Raw genomic sequence first — 19,947 nt, forward strand, 5'->3', positions numbered from 1 at the left:
TATATTGATTATCATATGTTACTTCAAATGTTTCCATTCGTTATGATGATATGAAATGAGATTAGAGTAAAAACATGAAGCCTAGTTTTTGGTGCGTTTTGCTTTTCAAACGCACAGCGCGCTCCACATTCAAACGCACAGCGAGCTCCAAAATATAAAACATTATGGTTACCATATTATTAGGGCTGGGGGAATTAACGCGTTAATCTTTGCGATTAATTTGAGATGTTTAACGCATTAAACATATGCGTAAAAAAAACATATTAAAAAAAATAACGCAATTAATGCAGCACTTTTTTTTTTTTGCCTCGTTTTAATGGCTTCCTGTTGCAGCTGCTATTGAAAAGGCCGAAAATATGCCGTCCCGCGCCGACCAGGCTTCATTCTCGCGCAGCTTTCATGAGCGGGTCTTTTCCGCTCCGTGTGTGCGCTGCGCTCTCCGTTCCGTGTGTGTGTGTGTGTGTCGGCGTGCTCTCTGCTCAATGTTCCGCTCCGTGTTTGTACTTCGCGTTCTGCTGTCGTTAACGGCCCAAATGCTCCAATCATCTACCGATCACGCACTGGAAAAGCAAAGTCTGCTCAAATAACGTGAAATTTCTCAGTAGTAGACTACTGTTTGCTGAGCTGGTATAGTCATGCTGGGCAACAATGGTAAAATGACCTGCTCTGATCACATGCTCTGGTAATAATAGCTTTGTAGGACTATCTTTTATTTTGATAATTAGTAAAAAAAAAAAAAAAATTTAAATCTGTTAAATTGATTATGTTGATTGATTATTGAAAAAGAATAATATATTGATATATTGATGTTTAATATAATTTTAATATAGGGCCATTTTCTGTTCCTTTTTTTTTCTGTGTTTAATTTAATTATGTGATTGTAAGTTTAAATATTGATGATTACAAGCTTGCGGGAAATGCAATTAATTGCAATTAATTACAGCAAATTGTGCAATTAATTAGTTAATTTTTTTTAATCAGAAATACCAAGGGTTCACTCTAAGCATGGTGAGTCTGCTTTTAGCTATTATGCCAGCCGCAGCTGGAACCAGCTTCCAGAAGAGATCAGATGTGCTCCTACAGTGGTCACATTCAAATCCAGACTCAAAACACTTCTGTTTAGCTATGCATTTACTGAATGAGCACTGTGCCGCTGTTCGTCCGACTGTACTGTATTGTATTTCATTTTATTTTTCTAAACTGTTTTAATTATTCTTGTTTCTTTTTATTATTTTAATTTCTTCTATGTAAAGCACTTTGAATTGCCATTGTGTATGAAATGTGCTATATAAATAAACTTGCCTTGCCTTGCCTTGCCTAATCGATTCCCAGCCCTACATATTATACATATCTACGTTTGAGCAGATATCCACAAACACAGTATTTAACAGTAAATACGGGTCTAAATATTATAATATTCACCATATATCTAGCAACAGTTCAACTGCAATGTGAAGTTTATGCAACAATAACATAAACTAATAATTAAGAATTTCTTACCTTACATCTTTCTTGTCTTCAAATCGCGTTCTTCTTCTGAGGTAAATCCAATGTAAGCTCACGGCGTGTCCAAACTCGACGAAAAGCAGAGACTTGTGAAGTTTTTTGGTGCTTTGTTTTTGAGGTAACGAGCGCGTTCGCGTTCCATGTGGAGATTTGCATGTGAATCTCTTTTGCGCGAGTAGGCGTGGTCAAATTAAAAATAATGAGCAAGGGTTTGAGAAACTGGACATCTTGTTGGTTTTATACAAATTACTTAAACAGAGAAAATTTGTTTTCAGTTTGAATCCGATCATTTAAAAGAACACACTTAAATGTTTATAAAGATATATGGCTCATAAATGTGTGAGAAGTATTCGCTGAGTTTTGTTTCAGTTTATAGACGTGCTCAAGAAAAAAAAGTTCACCGCGACAGAGAGGCAGAAAGCACAACCTGTTTATTTTCTTTATTTTACAAAAGCACAATGTTTTGATTTGATTGTAAGTGGACATATACAAAAGTAGACATATCACAGATTATTTTTTCATATTTCTTATTTCTGTATGACCATAAATGACGGAGTAATTTAAGTTTATTGTGCTACAATGTGAAGAAAATCCAGCAAAACGCGTCTGCGCGTTTGCCGACCTCAGAGGGTTAAACAAGAAATCATAGCTCTGTTGTCACACAAGGTTGAAGGAAGAACAAGAAGATATGATAATGAAATGAGAATGAGTGTCTGTGACATGTGAACGTTTTTTGGAGAAGGCCAAGGAGTAGGCGAAGGACTGGTAATAACAAGCAAGCAGACAGGCAGAGAATCCATGGAGGAACCGATGGTGGGAGCATTCATGGGGGCAATGATGGTCAGTTAGGACGACAGCCCACGGCGAAGTCGATGGAGGTAGGAACCATGGAGTTTTGGCTGACGACATCCGGGGGACAACCGACGGAGAGTCGGCGATGGAGGTGGAGCCCAGCGTGCAGACAGAAAGCCGATGGGCTTGAGTGAAACCGCTTGCTCTGGAGGCGAGGCGAGGGTGTGGCGACGAGCACATGAGGTGGAGCCAGAGTGACCGAGGTGGAGCCGGAGGACAGAGGCAGAGCCGGACGGAAGGAGGACTAAGGCGGAGCTGGAGGGACGGAGGATAGAGGTGAAGCCGGTGGGACGGAGGACAGAGGCGGAGCTGGATAGAAGAAGGACTGAGGTGGAGCCGGAGGGACGGAGGATAGAGGTGGAGCCGGTGGGACGGAGGACAGAGGCGGAGCTGGATAGAAGAAGGACTGATGTGAAGCCGGTGGGAAGGAGGACAGAGGTGGAGCCGGAGGGACAGAGGACAGAGGCGGAGTTATAGAGAAGAAGGACTGAGGTGGAGCCGGTGGGACGGAGGACAGAGGCGGAACTGGATAGAAGAAGGACTGAAGTGGAGCCGGAGGGAAGGAGGATAGAGGTGGAGCCGGAGGGACGGAGGATAGAGGTGGAGCCAGTGGGATGGGGGACGGAGGACAGAGGCGAAGCTGGAGAGAAGAAGGACTGAGGTGGAGCCGGAGGGAAGGAGGAGAGAGACAGAGCCGGAGGGAAGGAGGACTGAGGTGAAGCCGGAGGGAAGGAGGAGAGAGGCAGAGCCGGAGGGAAGGAGGACTGAGGTGGAGCCGGAGGGAAGGAGGACTGAGGTGGAGCCGGTGGGACGGAGGACAGAGGCGAAGCTGGAGAGAAGAAGGACTGAGGTGGAGCCGGTGGGACGGAGGACAGAGGCGAAGCTTGAGAGAAGAAGGACTGAGGTGGAGCCGGAGGGAAGGAGGAGAGAGGCAGAGACGGAGGGAAGGAGGACTGAGATGGAGCCGGAGGGAAGGAGGAGAGAGGCAGAGCCGGAGGGAAGGAGGACTGAGGTGGAGCCGGAGGGAAGGAGGAGAGAGGCAAAGCCGGAGAGAAGAAGGACTGAGGTGGAGCCGGAGGGAAGGAGGAGAGACGAAAGTCTCACCTCCGAGTCATCCTAATCCACATCTCTCCCCCTCTTCCCCATTCCCCCTCTCTCATGCTGAGACCACATGTAAAACACCCAAGAAAGTGTATAGTTTAATGTGAATGATTATCACAGAGTATTTTTCATGTTTGGTATCATTTCAAATGTCACAGTGCGACTGGTATAAAAGTCTTGTTTCCAAATAAGTAAAACAAAAGGTAATAAGGTTTTTTAAGAGTTTATGGATAACTGGCACACAAAGAGGGGTTGGCCTCTAGACAAATGGACTCCCTACACCCAAAGGTGTAACCTCTGAATGCAAATTTCCATTGTTAAAAGATGTTTCCAAGTGAAAGAGGTCCCGACTATATAATGAAATGCAGCAGAAGGTTCGGGGCCTTTCTGTACCTCAGATCAGCCCGTGAGGCTGAGAGTCAGACCTCTCAGCCTCATGTATTTCTTAATGTTGGGTTGCATCTTCTCTCTTTATTCCAGAGCATTTGATGTTTTGTATCGATTATCTTTGAACTGATTATGAAATTGGCATGATACATTTACCTGACATAATAAATTGTTATATTTGATTATTCTAACTGACTTTGACATTATTTTCATGAAAGAGTTAAAAGGAATAGTCAAACATTCGCTCACAATTAATGATCCAAAGATATCATTAAAACCTTTTCATTTATGGAGTCAGATGAAATAACGAGAGAATACATATTCAAACGTATTGCATTTAATCAAAAAATACTTTGCCTCGAGAAAAGGACAGTAACACGTAAAGACCTTCTGTGCTGGTCGGATGTCGGCTTTGGGCCGATCTAGCTTGAGCTTACAGGACAAAAACCAAAGGAGTAAAGATGTGATCAGTGTGCTTCTTCTTGTCTTTGGGCTGGGTCAGGCCAGGCCAGAGCACTTCGTCGACATCACCCTCCTGCTTTCTTGCCCTCCTCCTCCTCTCACATTGTTTCTTCTATCCATTCTCAGACTTTCTCCTTCCCACCTTCAACAACCTGTTTGCTCTTTGAACTGGCTTATATTGGTTGTCACATCATTTGAAACAGGTTAAATCAGTTTTGAGTGGTTGTGTTCAATCAATGACGTGTGTTCTCTATTTGTATTTGATTATTGCCACTTGTGTTTACCAGTGTGGATGACATGTGCATTAGAGTGCAGAATGTGTTTTTAGAATGAGAATGTGTTTAGAGTTTTGCTGAAAAGTCTAAGTGAGATCTGCAAATTGTGTTTTACCATGTGAAACGGTTTAAGGTATTGACAACAGACTGCACAATTAGCTCAATGAGTTCAGGCAACTGAGAACTTTGTTCAGCCAATGGGTTTTAGAGTTTTAGCAATTGAGAAAAACGGTAATAACCAGGTTAGGGAAATTAAATCTAGGAAAGTAAAACTGGTTGTGTGTTAGTAACAGAGAGGATGAAGAACTCTTTAATATGTGAAGACTGTAATAACTCACTTCATCATCTCTGTTTTCAGACACTAGATCAGGGGTGCCCAAACTTTTTCTTATGAAGGGCCAAAAATCAAACTTGATTGAGGGTCGTGGGCCAAAAGTAAATTTTGCATCATAAATCAAACTGTATTACATTAAAGTTGCTATGGGTTTATTTATTTCATAATATTTAAAATAAATATAAAACAACTTTAATCTGATTAACTAATGCAGTTTTATTTGTAAAGTTTTGCATTTTAATGAACTTATTACAATAAAACCAACAATCCCCAAGTGTTAAATGTACAATGCAGTTCAATGCCAAATACACAAGCAATAATAAAACCATGTGGTTGCAATGTCAGTGACCTAATGAGAGATATGAAGCTGGTCCTTATTTTTCAGAAGTTTTTCAAGATTGGGCTGTAGCTGACTTACAGACAAAGACAAGATATTATGTAGGTGAGAGTTAGTTATTTTGCTTCTGAGTTTACTCTTGTTCAAGTTCATCAGACTGAAAGTCTGCTCACAGAGGTAGGTACTGCCAAACAGAGACAGCATCACTTGTGCCTGCTTACACATCTTTGGGTACCTGTTTGCTGGGACACATTTGTAGAAGTCTGTCAAGGGAAGGGATGTGAACTTGTGTTTCAGTTCTGAATCACACTGAAGCTCAATTAGTTCCATCTGAAGATCATCTCTGACTGCATCCACACTGATGGTGAAGGGTTGAGCAAACAACTCAAAGTCAGCAGTGTTGTGTCTGAAGTCCTCAAAGCGACTGTCAAACTCCTGGATAAGGTTGCTGAGAACAGCATCATACTCATGGACCTTCTCTTTCACCATACCTACCTCTCCAAGACAGGGAAAATGGGCTAAATTTCCTGCATGTGGGATGAGAAACAGAAAGAACAGTGTGAGACTGGGACAGGCATGTAAAACAGAGGGAGAAAAAATTGAATAAATAACTGAAAAAAGAAGGAAATTATTATTTCATGATAAATTTGATCAGCTTGATGTACAACAAAAATACAAATGCTGACATGACTAAATATAAATGTAAACTCCACATATAATTCTAAATATAATTTATAATAATATAATTATAATTGCACAAAATATCCTGAATATTATAACTGTAAATGTTACTGTTACCTGCTGAGAGATGTCTTATGAGCAGCAGTAGTTTTTGTTTGAAGGCTCTGACGTGATCAAAAAGCTGGGTGATAATCTGGTCCTTTCCCTGGAGCTGAACATTCAAAATATTGAGCATCTCTGTTACATCCACAAGGAAAGCCAGGTCAGAGAGCCATTTCTTATCAGTGGGCACTTGAATATTACCATCCTTGCTTTCCTGAAAAACTCTGATCTCATCACGCAGATCAAAAAATCTCCTGAGAACTTTTCCACGGCTGAGCCATCTGACCTCCTGGTGGTACAACACATCACCATACTGCGCATCCATCTCATCCATCAGTGTCTTGAACTGTCGGTGAGAAAGCGCCTTGGAGCGTATATTGTTGACAATTTTGACGACATCACGCATCACATCCACAAGCCCGACAGATTTAGCACATAGTTGTTCTTGATGTAAAATGCAGTGGTACCTAACAACTTTTCCTCCACATTCACTGACTTTCTGAGACACAAATGTACCAAGGCCAGATTTCCTCCCTACCATTGCCGGCGCTCCGTCAGTTGTAATGCCGGCCATCTTCTCCCACTTTAATTCATTTTTTTCCAACACTCTCTCAACAGCAAAAAAGAGATCTTCTCCTTTAGTAGTACCAGAAAGGGTCTCAATGCCAGCCAGCTCTTGTGTCACATCAAAAGTTTCATTTACTCCACGCAAAAATACCAACAGCTGTGCGGATATATCGGTGCTCTCGTCGCAGGCTATTGAATAGGCAGAGAACGCACTTGCCTTTGTCTTGATTTGCTCGCCGATGTCTTGAGCCATGTCCTCTATGCGTCGGGTAACAGTATTTCTTGACAGGCTAATTTGTGAGAACATTCGTACCTGAGAAGGACAAACTGCTTCTGCAGCCACTGCAAGACTTTCCTTGACGAACTCTCCAGTAGCGAAGGCTCTTCCACTTTTAGCAATTAGAGCGGAAATCTGATAACTGGCCCGTGTGGCGCTTTCTTGTGCTGATGAATGACGTAGCAGCGCGCTCTGCTCAGATCGAAGTTCAGCAAGCAGCTCGTTAGCCTTCTGTTTTCGCGCCTCGCCGCTGTACTTTGAGAAAGCTGCAGAATGTTTTGTTTCATAATGACGACGGATATTGTACTCTTTTAAAACAGCAACAGACTGTTTGCAAACTAGACATACTGCCTTTGATTTGACTTGTGAATAAAATTTTTATTTTTAGTGAATAAAAACTCATCTTGCCAAACTTTAAAAAAATGTCTCTTGTCTGTGTGCCACTGCCTTGATTTCTCCATTATTGCGTTTTTTTATTTGTTGACGTTAATTGACGTCAAGTGTCGCAAAGCACGCGGTGCTGCACCTTGAATTGCATTTACAGGAAAAAATCGAATTAATTTACATTTAATTTAAACATTTAATTTCAGTTTACTCTGTTGTAGTTCAACAATAAAACAAACAAAAATGTTGTCAAATTAGAAATGACGATCTGTGTCGAAGGTATCACCCCCCCTCTCTCCCTCTCTCTCCTCGGACGGTATGGTGGGCCAAATCAAAGGTTACCACGGGCCAACTTTGCCAGTATCAGAGCAAGACCAGATCCCTGAATCAGTCAGATCAAGAGTGTCTCGAGCTGTAATAGTGTTGCTGTGAGCAGCAAATGTGCAGCACTTGATCTGATGATGTTATGGGATTATTGTAATAATATTGCTTCATTTAAAGCGATGCTTCATCTAAAGTTGTCATACCTTAATGTTTGGTTGAACTGATGCTGCTGTATTCAAGCTGTACATTTTATCAGTATTCATGCTCTTTGGGAATCAAACCATGAACTTTATGTTTCAGTTTTTTCATATTCGTTCTTCTGTCTGAACTTCTGAGCTGTTACTCAGTAAAGGTTGACTGGACTCTACAGGTGATTCTACAGGTTCTGGACAATCCAGAATTGTAAGCGAACTCAGATCTCCTACTCCTGGATTAAACAGCGGAGCGACTGGTCCAGTGAATCTGGAGGTCATGGTCAGCAGATGTTTCCTCTCTTTGACATTGTAAAATGACAGCTGACCGTGATCATAACCTAACAGAACTCCCAGTTGTTCAGGTCTCGCCGTCAGTGAGAGAGTAACTGGTGGATCAGAGTTGGTGTAAAAGCCATTAGGACCGTCTGAACACAAGAACCAGTAACCGTTTGATGGAGTTAAAGCAGATCTGTTCTTTAAGCGACAATTTCCATGTTTCGCCACACCAATTAACCAGTAGTTTTTAGGAGGAGTATTTTCTCGTGCCAAATCAACCTCCCAATAGTGACGGCCAGATGTAAATCTTTGAGCTCCAAGTGCACATAAGTCATATGGAAATCCTTTCCCAGTGTGTTTATATCCTGTAGCGTCTCTCACTATTTTACAGTCATTAGTGACCCTCAGATCTGGATGTAAATGCTCAGGATCAATAGTGATCTGTGAAGAAAACAATGCAACAATTATTAATACACTTCAACGTGTGTGAGATGATATTTACAAATATGTGCATATATGACTAAAGATGGAAATATATATAACTGAGATGATGTCATACCTGCATGTTTCCTCAGTTCTTCTATATTTGTGTCTTCCACAACTAAAGTGAAAAATAATTTGAGACTTTAGAGAAAAAAAATCTACTCCTGAATCTGTATCATCAATATATAACAGTTTGATCAACTTTTATGAATTGCTTATTATTCCCCACAATGAAGTTGTATATTTGATTATGTTCACACTATGTTTCTGCAACACTTTGTAAAATATACAGCGGAATCACAATACGTGTGTGAGTGAGTGAGTGAGTGAGTGAGTGAGTGAGTGAGTGAGTGTGTGTGTGTGTGTGTGTGTGTGTGTGTGTGTGTGTGTGTGTGTGTGTGTGTGTGTGAGAGAGTGAGTGAGTGTGTGTGTGTGTGTGTGTGTGTGTGTGTGTGTGTGTGTGTGTGTCTGTGTCTGTGTCTGTGTGTGTGTGTGTGTGTGTGTGTGTGTGTGTGTGTGTGTGTGTGTGTGAGAGAGAGTGAGTGTGTCTGAGTGTCTGTGTGAGAGAGTGTGTGTGTGAATAGTTCAGTCCTAAACAAAGTGTTTTTTGAGTCACCAAACCTGTGATATTAAAGGGATACTTCACCTCTGGAAAGATGAATGTGTATTTAAAATGGGTCATTTATGTAGAAGAAATGTGAAATTATTTTTGAATTTGGAGCTTTCTAGACTGAGAAAAGCCAGAAAATGTATTTTTGGCTCATGTGGATGAAAGACAACAACTCCCAGAATGCACTTGATTCGCTGCTCTACGAGGCCACTCCCAAGCCACGCCTCCCGGTTAGAGAGCGCAGTTGAAAGCAACAAGGCTAGGCTACTAGTGAGTCTCCGTGACGAGTTTGCCCAGGATTTCGAGATCGCCCAAAATGTCCGGGATTCGGCTTTTGCGTTCTACAGTCGCCATTCATCATGTTTACTGTGGCGAGCAGGACGAGGCTGAGGGGCGCGGGAGAACGGCGAGCAGGACGAGGCTGAGGGGCGCGGGAGAACGGCGAGCAGGACGAGGCTGAGGGGCGCGGGAGAACGGCGAGCAGGACGAGGCTGAGGGCCGCGGGAGAACGGCGAGCAGGACGAGGCTGAGGGTCGCGGGAGAACGGCGAGCAGGACGAGGCTGAGGGGCGCGGGAGAACGGCGAGCAGGACGAGGCTGAGGGGCGCGGGAGAACGGCGAGCAGGACGAGGCTGAGGGGCGCGGGAGAACGGCGAGCAGGACGAGGCTGACGGCCGCGGGAGAACGGCGAGCAGGACGAGGCTGAGGGGCGCGGGAGAACGGCGAGCAGGACGAGGCTGAGGGGCGCGGGAGAACGGCGAGCAGGACGAGGCTGAGGGGCGCGGGGGAACGGCGAGCAGGACGAGGCTGAGGGGCGCGGGAGAACGGCGAGCAGGACGAGGCTGACGGCCGCGGGAGAACGGCGAGCAGGACGAGGCTGAGGGGCGCGGGAGAACGGCGAGCAGGACGAGGCTGAGGGGCGCGGGAGAACGGCGAGCAGGACGAGGCTTACGGCCACGGGAGAACGGCGTGAGGCTGGTGGCGTGATTACTGAGACGCACCGATCTCGTATCTCTCACTGAGGAGCGGGAATTTTCTTAGCAATGTTAAAACGCACATCAACCGATCACTTGTTTAGCGTTCATGTAAACACTACATTCAGATTCACCAATCGGAATGAATTCAGTTAGATTGAAACAAAAGGTGTGCATGTAAACAATGAATGGCGACTGCAGAAAGCAAAAGCCGAATCCCGGACATTTTGGACGATCTCGACGGCCGGACATGTCCGGGAAAAAGAGGATGGTAACCCCCTAATACTCAGCTTTCTCCTACTACTCAGCTTTCTCCACAGAACAAGAGCCTGTTAGCTTAGCTTCCAAAAAAAAAGACGGCTGACTCTATGTGTACATTCTGTGAGTGAGATCCCTCTATGGGCGGGTTCAGAACATGCGGGACAGCCCCTCCTACTGGCTGTAGTCTCTCGCCTCCAAGATTTTTTCCAGACAAAAAAATACATAAATCTCTCGTCTCAGGGGGATATGAGGGTGGAAAGCACGGTAATTCGAAAATACTACAGGTTTTCTACTAATACAAAGTTCAATGCTAAATCCTGAAGTATCCCTTTAATGTTTTCTTCTGCTAAAACATGAATGTTAATGTTTATTTAATGATTAGTGCGTCACTTCAATCGATTGCTCCTGTCTGCCTCGCTGCCTGCTGTGAGTGTGTTTGCTTCGGTGCTGTAAGCTCCGTCTTAGCCTCGTATTTCCTTGTTTTGAACCATCATTTACTACAATTTCTAGTTGTTTATACTACTACTAAATACAGCTTACCCAACATCTCAGATTAACCTGACATCGCAAGCTTCCGTTACTACTAGCACAACACGCTAGTAATTCGCTAGCCTGTTAACGCGCCACCCGTGCGCTCAGCTATTTTTATTTATTTATTTTCTCTCGCGCGCTCGCGCCTTTGAGTTCATAAAAGCTCAGGTGAGTAAGAAACACTCCACAAACACGGTGAGTAATGTCTTGTCCTGTTATTATCATGCGTCGCGTCTGAATGCGTTGTTGTTTTTGGAGCTCTATCGATTTGATTTATAATTCTTGATTTTTCTCTTTCAACTCGCTTACAACGAACATTTTCTGCTTTTCCTCACTGAGAAGCACTACTGCTCAAACCTCATAGTTACAACGCGGACTGTTGAGCATCTACTCTACACCCCTACCACTAAAAAATAAAAAAAATAAAAAATAAAATAAAATAAACGGATTATATCCAAGACTTCAGTCATAAATTAGTATTAATATTGATAGCATCACTGGTAGCTTCCTTGCTAACTCACTGTCCATCTGTTAAAATGGCGAATATATCAGATGTAAGTAGTCTACCGCTTGGTGCAGGTGAGGACACATTTGAGCTGCACGCACTGCAGTCTGAGCTGGAAGCTGTTGAGAAACAGATCCACGACCTTTTATTGAGACAGGACGAGCTGAGAGACCGGTGTTTGGCTCTTGAAACATCACGCGCCGATGCACACAAATCAGTGTTTAACGTTACTAACCCGCTGACTCCGACCGCGTCTACTCCGTGCGTTCCTCAGCATCGGTCGCAATCAGCCATGGTCTCGTTCACTCCGGCTCCAACACGCCACCACGAAGCCTGGGTGGTTCCGCAGCGGAAGACGCGAGTCAGGTTTAGACCAAGACTTTCTCCGACCCTCCCGGTTTTCGAGTTATCCACACAAAACCGCTTCTCCCCTCTACGCGAAACAGAACATGATGCTGTGATCATCGGCGATTCCATCGTTCGGCACGTACACGCTACGTTAGGTAAAAGTAAGGTGCAAAGTCACTGCTTTCCTGGTGCTCGTGTTTCTGAAATCGCTGCTCGCGTTCCCGAGATCCTGAACGGTGACGAGCGCGTCGGAACTGTGGTCCTGCACGCGGGAGTGAACGACATCAGGCTGCGCCAGACGGAGATTCTGAAGAAAGACTTCAGGAATCTAATCGATACTGTACGCAGCACATCGCCTGAAACAACGATCATTGTGTCAGGACCGCTTCCCACGTACCGATTAGGGCATGAAAAGTTCAGCAGATTATTTGCGCTAAATGAATGGTTAATGTCATGGTGCAATGAGCAGAAACTGCTCTTTGTAAATAATTGGAATCTGTTTTGGGAGCGTCCTAGGCTTTTCCGTGATGATGGCTTACACCCAAGGAGTTTCGGAGCGGATCTTCTGTCGGATAACATCTCCAAAATGTTAAATACCCTTTGACTAGTAACCAAAAGTCCAAATCATAGTCTCTGCTGCACCAATTTAACTGATATAAATACTAGTGTAGAACATTGCATAGAAACCGTGTCTATTCCTCGTTTAGTGAGATCAAATAATAAATCTACTGCAGGATCTAGGAAAAATCTAATTGTTATTAAAACAGAAAATGTTGCTATTAGTAAACAAAAACTATTTCTAAAGCTAGGTCTTCTAAACATTAGATCACTCACACCTAAGGCAGTTATTGTAAATGAAATAGTCACAGATAATAGCTTCGATGTACTTTGCCTTACTGAAACCTGGCTTAAACCAAATGATTATTTCGGTATTAATGAGTCTACTCCTCCTGGATACTGTTATAAGCATGAGCCCCGTCTGATTGGTCGTGGCGGTGGTGTTGCAACCATTTATAGAGATATTCTAAATGTTACTCAGAAAACGGGTTATAAGTTTATTTCATTTGAAGTACTTGTACTAAATGTTACGCTCTTAGATGTTAGAAAAACATCCCAATTATCTCTAGCCTTGGCTACCGTATATAATAATAATAATTCATTACATTTATATAGCGCTTTTCTCGGCACTCAAAGCGCTTTACATGGAAGGGGGGAATCTCCTCAACCACCACCAACCACCATATAGACCGCCAGGGCCTTACGCTGATTTCCTAAAAGAGTTTGCAGATTTTCTCTCAGACCTATTAGTCAATGTCGATAAAGCATTAATTGTTGGAGATTTTAACATACACGTAGATAATCCAAATGATGCGTTAGGAGCTGCGTTTACAGATTTATTAAATTCATTTGGGGTCAAGCAAAACGTCACCGGACCAACACATCGTCTTAATCATACACTCGATTTAATTATATCACATGGAACCGATCCAACCGATATAGATATCATTCCACAAAGTGATGAAGTCACTGATCACTACATGGTAACTTGCATATTACGTACTGCTGTAATATGTCATGCGGCGCCGCGTTATCAACCAGGCAGAACAATCCTCCCATCCACCATAGATAATTTCTCAAATTGCTTATCTAATCTGTCTCAGCTGCTGCCTGAACCCAAACAAACAGATGAACTAGAAGAACTAACTAGCACTATGAGCACCATTCTCTCTAGAACATTGGATGTGGTTGCACCTATTAAATTAAAAAAGGTCAGAGAGAAAAATAAAGCACCATGGTATAACAATACTACGCATGTTTTAAAGAGAGAAACCCGTATTTTAGAGCGTAAATGGAAACAAACTAATTTAGAGGTCTTTAGAATCGCGTGGAAAGACAGTATGTCACGTTATAAAAAGGCCCTAAAAGCTGCCAGGGCTGAGCACCTCCGCAAACTAATAGAAAACAACCAAAACAATCCAAGGTTTTTATTTAACACCGTGGCTAGACTAACAAATAAACAGACGTCACCCGAACAAAATATCCCGTTACAGTTCAGTAGTAATGATTTCATGAACTTCTTCACTGAGAAAATAGAAAGCATCAGAACCACAATTCGTCAATCGTTCAATCTTCAATCGCGCCTTATAATTCAGCTTCAATTATCACCCCGCAAGAACAATTACAGTGCTTTACAACTATAGAACAAAAAGAGTTAAATAAACTTATCACTTCATCTAAAACAACAACATGTTTATTAGATCCTATACCAACTAAACTACTGAAAGAAGTGTTACCTGTAGTGGAAGAGCCTCTCCTCAATATTATTATCTCGTCTTTATCTTTAGGTCATGTTCCAAGAACATTCAAACTGGCAGTTATAAAACCTCTCATTAAGAAACCACATTTAGATCATAATAATCTAGCAAATTATAGACCCATTTCAAATCTTCCATTTATGTCTAAAATATTAGAAAAAGTGGTGTCCGCTCAACTGGGCTCTTTCTTGCAACAAAATGATATCTATGAAAAGTTTCAGTCTGGATTCAGACCGCATCATAGCACTGAAACTGCGCTCGTTAAAATCACAAATGATTTACTTTTAGCTTCTGACCAAGGCTGTATCTCAATACTAGTTTTACTTGATCTTAGTGCTGCGTTCGATACTATAGATCACACAATACTCTTAGATCGACTTCAAAATTATACTGGTGTTCAAGGACAAGCATTAAGCTGGTTCAAATCATACCTATCTGACTGCTACCATTTTGTCTATTTAACCCCCTGAGGTCTATGGTATCGCCGGCGATACCAGCTCGCTTTTTTTTTATTAGTGTAAAAGAAACTCATAAATACTCTGTTGACTTTGATTTTCCATAGGAGTTTCATACATCAATCGATTCTGTTAAATGTGTATTATTTTTGTGTATACTCACAATAAAAACAAAGTGTTGTGCTTTTTGCCAAATAAAGAAAAATAAACACGAAGCGAGTTCTGCCTTCTCTCTGCCAGTGAAGTCCATTCTGAAACGCGTCCGAAAATGAACAATAACTGAGCGAATACTCAGTCAAACAGGCATACAGACACACAGGCATGAAGCTTGAATTCTCTTCTTTTAAATGAAGTAATTTATATAAAAAACAAATATTCTCATCTTGTGAAATCTGTATTAAAAGAGAGCGATTCCAGTCGAGCTTATCTCAGCTCATTACGTTATAATCGGCCCCGCCCACGGAGAGCGCGCGCTATTCAAACGCAAATGGCTGAGGCAATCCTGTGAACGCCCCCATCAGCTCGAGAAAACACACAAGTTTATTTAGATCATTGTTTACACCGTCTTGCAGCGCTGTGAGGAATAATACAAATGGAAAATGTCCCTCAGAAGTGCGGGTATATCGAGGAGCGAGCTGAGGAATACTAGTAAGTTTTTTCCTTCTCACGTGAATTTCTTCACGTGGGTTTCTGTTTATGAATGAATAAACGGCAGAGATGCGCGCTGTTTACCACAGCTGGCAAAGACAGTTTAAATTTAAATCTCGTGTGTGAATGAATGATGATGTTTTAGCAAACTGTATTGCTATACTGAGATGAGTAAAAACGTTACATTCAGACGAAATATGAAAGACAACATTTTGTTTAGTAGATTTGGGTACAGTTTTTACTGTAGAATATACTGCCACATCAAATAAGCTTTTGTTTAGCCATTTCTATATATAAAATACTATTTTTGTCAAAAATAAAGTCATCAACTAAGATGTTAGCTGTTCCAATGTTGGCTATATTCAAACTAATGAATACATAGATAAAATGTAGGCCTATAATCATTTTTTTTACAAAGAAAGAGTACACTTGAAATATTGTTGAAATTGTAATTATTGTTGTAATTGTAACCGTTTTAATAAAATAGCAAAACATATTTACAAGATAGATGTAAGCAAAATCTTAAATGGTCAATATAAGTCTTCTTCTAAATATATCTTTTGTCCTTGCATTGTGGCTCAGTCAGTGTCACACCTGAGTGAATGGCTCATCATTATGCAGAGTGGGTGGGACATTGTATTCTAAGGTGTAAACCACTCCTCGTTCACGCCCCCTCGCATATTGGCTTTCCAAGCAAAACCTGTTTTACATCAATTTAAATCAATGTATGGTTTTATGTGAACGATAAAGCAAGACTATTTTCACATAATTTTGAAGAAAAAACTATAGGCGACGACATCCATTAGTCAAAAGTCTTATTGCCACATATTTAGTATGTGTTTTGTGGCCTTATTTCAAAAACTTAAATTTTTAGTTTTTTCGATAACCACGCATAAACATTATTCTCTCAAAAATGAAAACATGTACATACATGTGGCTCACATATTATTGTAGTCCTGTTTGTGCTATATAGAGTGAATTTACACCTTTGCCATTAATATGTTTATAAGCAACTGAAAAAAGCACAAATGTCAGGGCATGTCAGAACACCCCCAGGGCCCAAAAAAACGCTCAGACTCCAGAGGGTTAAATGGAGAAAAATCGATCATAACTCCAGTAAACTATGGAGTGCCGCAGGGATCTGTATTAGGCCCTCTGTTATTTTCCATATATATGATGCCACTTGGAAATATTATAAGGAAACATGGAATTAGTTTCCATTGTTATGCTGATGACACTCAAATATATATTTCATCACGGCCGGATGAAAACGCTAAATTTTCCAAATTGACAGTGTGTTAAAGATATAAAAGATTGGATGACGCGTAATTTTCTTTTATTAAATCCAGACAAGACAGAGGTAATACTTATCGGTTCAAAAAACCGCCCACAAAACCTCGCACAATACAACTTTAACATCATAGGATGTCCTGTTACTTTATCCTCTACAGTAAAAGACCTGGGTGTTATACTCGATTGCAACCTGTCTTTTGAAAATCATATTTCATATGTTACAAAAACAGCCTTTTTCCACCTTAGAAACATTGCTAAGCTACGTAATATGCTATCAGTTTCTGATGCAGAAAAGTTAGTTCATGCATTCATGACCTCGAGACTGGATTACTGTAATGCTTTATTAGCTGGTTGTCCTGCATCCTCAATAAACAAGCTACAGTTAGTCCAAAATGCCGCCGCTAGAGTTCTTACGAGATCAAGAAAATATGATCATATAACACCGATTTTATCATCACTGCATTGGTTACCTATAAAGTTCCGTATTAATTACAAGGTATTGCCACTGACTTATAAAGCCCTAAACGGCTTAGCTCCAGTCTATTTAACGGATCTTCTATCGCCCTATAATCCATCGCGCTCTTTAAGATCACTAAATTCAAGGCTTTTGGTCATACCTAGGATATCCAGAACCACCAAAGGAGGGAGAGCATTTTCACATTTGGCTCCAAAACTCTGGAATAGTCTTCCTGATACTGTTCGTTGCTCAGACTCGCTCTCCCAGTTTAAAACTATATTAAAGTCGCATCTCTTCAGCCAGGCATTCATATAATCCTACAGTTCAAACTACAATCCGGCCTCTAGCTCATAAATGCCAGAGGAGAACTGGCCCCCGACTGAGCCTGGGTTCTCCCAAGGTTTTTTTTTTCTCCATTAGGTCACCTGATAGAGTTTTAGGACACCATTAGGTCACTTGATGGAGTTTTTCGGTTCCTTGCCACTGTTGCCTTTGGCTTGCTCAGTTGGGGATATTTTGGGGATATTTAATTTAATTTTATCAATCAATAAATTCCTCTTGAAACAAACTTTGTTGTATTATTTTAATTTAATACTGTGAAGCTGCTTTGATACAATCTGTATTGTGAAAAGCGCTATACAAATAAACTTGACTTGACTTCAGCGGTTTCAGTTCTTGTAAAATATATATCAAAGAACAACAACTTCAAGTACCTTCTTTTGGCAGTTTCTCCGTAGATTCATCGTCACAAACTAAAATGAGAGAAAATTTGATTGGAGGGATTAATTATCATTCAGCTTCCACAAATACTCCAGACACTATAAACCTCAATAACTCTTAACTCTTTCAGCTAGAATCTCTTTTATATATTAACTTGTATTGCGGTCAGTTACGCTTCTTAGGCTCAGGGTCAAAGGTCATTCTAGCCTCATAAAAACACCGCACTGCTCCTAGTGTTCATCCGTTCATCCAGGAATTACTTTAGTTGTGTCAGTCTTTCAAGACATTCAGATCAGATTGGTTTGAAATGATGATGTTCTTAATGATCAATTATATCTTAGAATAAGAAATGAAAAGTGCTGTATCAGTGTTTGCTGAGGGTGTGAATTCTACAGTCATAAACTGAATGATTTCCATCACATCTGCCTCGTGATTTGGTGTTTCTCTGAATGCACTGTGGCTTCTGTGTGTAACCACTTCATTTTACCTTATACATATATAACTGAGATATAATCATAAAATACCTGTATCTTTCTTCAGTTCTTCTGTAATTTTGTCTCCCACAACTAAATTAAAAAACAAATAATTTAAGGTTTTAGAAAAAGAAAACTACAGCTGTAATTGTGGACATATACAGTTATTACTATTAGCTGGAAATGTGTTCTGGTATAAGATTTCTGCTACAAAATACACATGAGCATTTGTTTGAAGTTTAGTGGATAGCGTCAGATATTATTGCTGATATTGGATATTTCTTCAGGTACCTTCTTTTGTCAGACGCTCCATAGTTTCATCGTCACAAACTAAAATGAGAGAAAATTTTAGTTTGAAGATTTAATTATTAATTGTTTCCACAAATATTCCAGAAATTGTAAACCATAATAAATTCTGCTGTTAAGTGGATTCACATGTGTTTTGGATCTTAAAATGAAATGTGTGTAGTTTAATTACCTTCTTTAACTGTTTTCTTCCCTGAAAGAAAGATAAAAAAAAAAAAATCAACACAAGCATAAAATACCCGCATAAAAAACTTTTAAAGATGAAATAATTTTAATCTTTTAACCAGATTGTACCTGTAAGTTTATGTCTGTATTTGTACAGGATCAGCCCAGTCAAACCCAGAAGAGCACAGATGAGAAGGCTGAAGAAAAGAGCCTTCCATGGATCTGAGGAAGACAAACCAGATCAATCTTAATATCTTCAAAATATATAAATCCATTACAATGATTAAGTAGATTTTTTTATTTATTTACTTTGTAAACATAAAAATGTCGTTCATAATCCATTTTTCTTCTGAAACAGGATTGAGAACTAAATGTAGGATGGGATTTTATTTTTAATTGGATGGTTGAAAAATGTCAAATTTAATTTGACTAACCAAACTCACACCCGAAACTTTTCAGAACTCACAACCGCATTGTCTGTGAACACAGCCTTTGTTCGGATATCTACAAATATGTTTGTTCTAAAATGTTCTCTGACCTGAAGAGATGATGGCTTGTATGTCAATCTTCCTTCTCTGAACTCTCCAGTTTTGAGAGACATTGAACATGAGACCAGTTGAACGTCCGAGTGAGAGATGGCCATCCAGCTGTGGACAGAGAACATCTCATCTGCTCCACGACTGCGAGACAGTCCTCCAGGACGGAGAACCGTTCGCTCATCTGACATCCAGGTGACGTTCGGCTCTGGATACCAGCCGCTGGACTTACAGCTGATGTTCATACGTCCATCATCCAGAGGCTGTGGAAACAGGACAGGAGCAGATCCTAAAGCTGGAAGAGAAGAGACAGATGTTCTACAAACACTGTGCAAGTATATTTTTTATTTCTTTGGGTAAATGCAATCTCTATTGGATTAATGAAGGCTGCTTCCCAGCAAACAAATGTTTGTTCTAAGAGCGTTTTCCAAACATTGTGTTGATTTTGGTAACTTTAAAATATCCAGTTCCCTTTCGAGGGAAATCGCACTGCGTCGGAACAACACTTTGGGGAACTAAAGCCCTATTCGGACAGGACTAGTTTAACACGGAGAGGTGGGGTAAAGTAATAATTAGCAGAGTGTAACCTATATCACAAATTTAAACTAAGTATAGACCAGTCACAGAAGATTAAGTACGACTCTCTGGAGGGAAAAAAATTATAATACACTACTGCAACAAAAGGGGAATAACCACTCAAAACATCAATGGTAAGTATTAACCATAAGAAAAGTATTTATATTTTTTTCATATATTTTTAGAATTTCTTTTCTTAGTAACTCTTGAACTGAAATATTAGAATGGAAAAA

The 19,947-nt window shown here is 40.9% G+C and overlaps 2 protein-coding genes across 2 annotated transcripts in view; both read right to left on the reverse strand.

Moving 5' to 3' along the window:
- Positions 1-4,401: 4,401 nt before the first annotated feature.
- LOC309492650 (general transcription factor II-I repeat domain-containing protein 2-like) lies at positions 4,402-7,912 on the reverse strand. The gene is made up of 2 exons (XM_082161651.1): positions 6,053-7,912; positions 4,402-5,781 (listed from the first exon to the last, which is right to left on the reverse strand). Exons 1-2 carry the CDS (start codon positions 6,909-6,911, stop codon positions 5,267-5,269), a joined length of 1,374 nt encoding a protein of 457 aa, XP_082017777.1. The 5' UTR covers positions 6,912-7,912; the 3' UTR covers positions 4,402-5,266.
- A 448-nt stretch (positions 7,913-8,360) lies between these two features.
- Positions 8,361-19,947, reverse strand: part of LOC309492652 (butyrophilin subfamily 1 member A1-like) — a 255,379-nt gene continuing 243,792 nt past the window's right edge. Inside the window, exons 10-13 of the mRNA XM_082161659.1 lie at positions 18,183-18,224; positions 17,652-17,690; positions 8,619-8,660; positions 8,361-8,500 (exon numbers count right to left, since the gene is read on the reverse strand). Of these exons, the coding sequence (XP_082017785.1) occupies positions 8,490-8,500; positions 8,619-8,660; positions 17,652-17,690; positions 18,183-18,224 (134 nt within the window). The 3' untranslated portion in view covers positions 8,361-8,489. The remainder of the gene's footprint in view (positions 8,501-8,618; positions 8,661-17,651; positions 17,691-18,182; positions 18,225-19,947) is intronic.

This window comes from Leuciscus leuciscus (genome assembly GCF_965113295.1).
Source record: "Leuciscus leuciscus genome assembly, chromosome: 2".
Classification (NCBI taxonomy): Eukaryota; Metazoa; Chordata; class Actinopteri; order Cypriniformes; family Leuciscidae; genus Leuciscus; species Leuciscus leuciscus.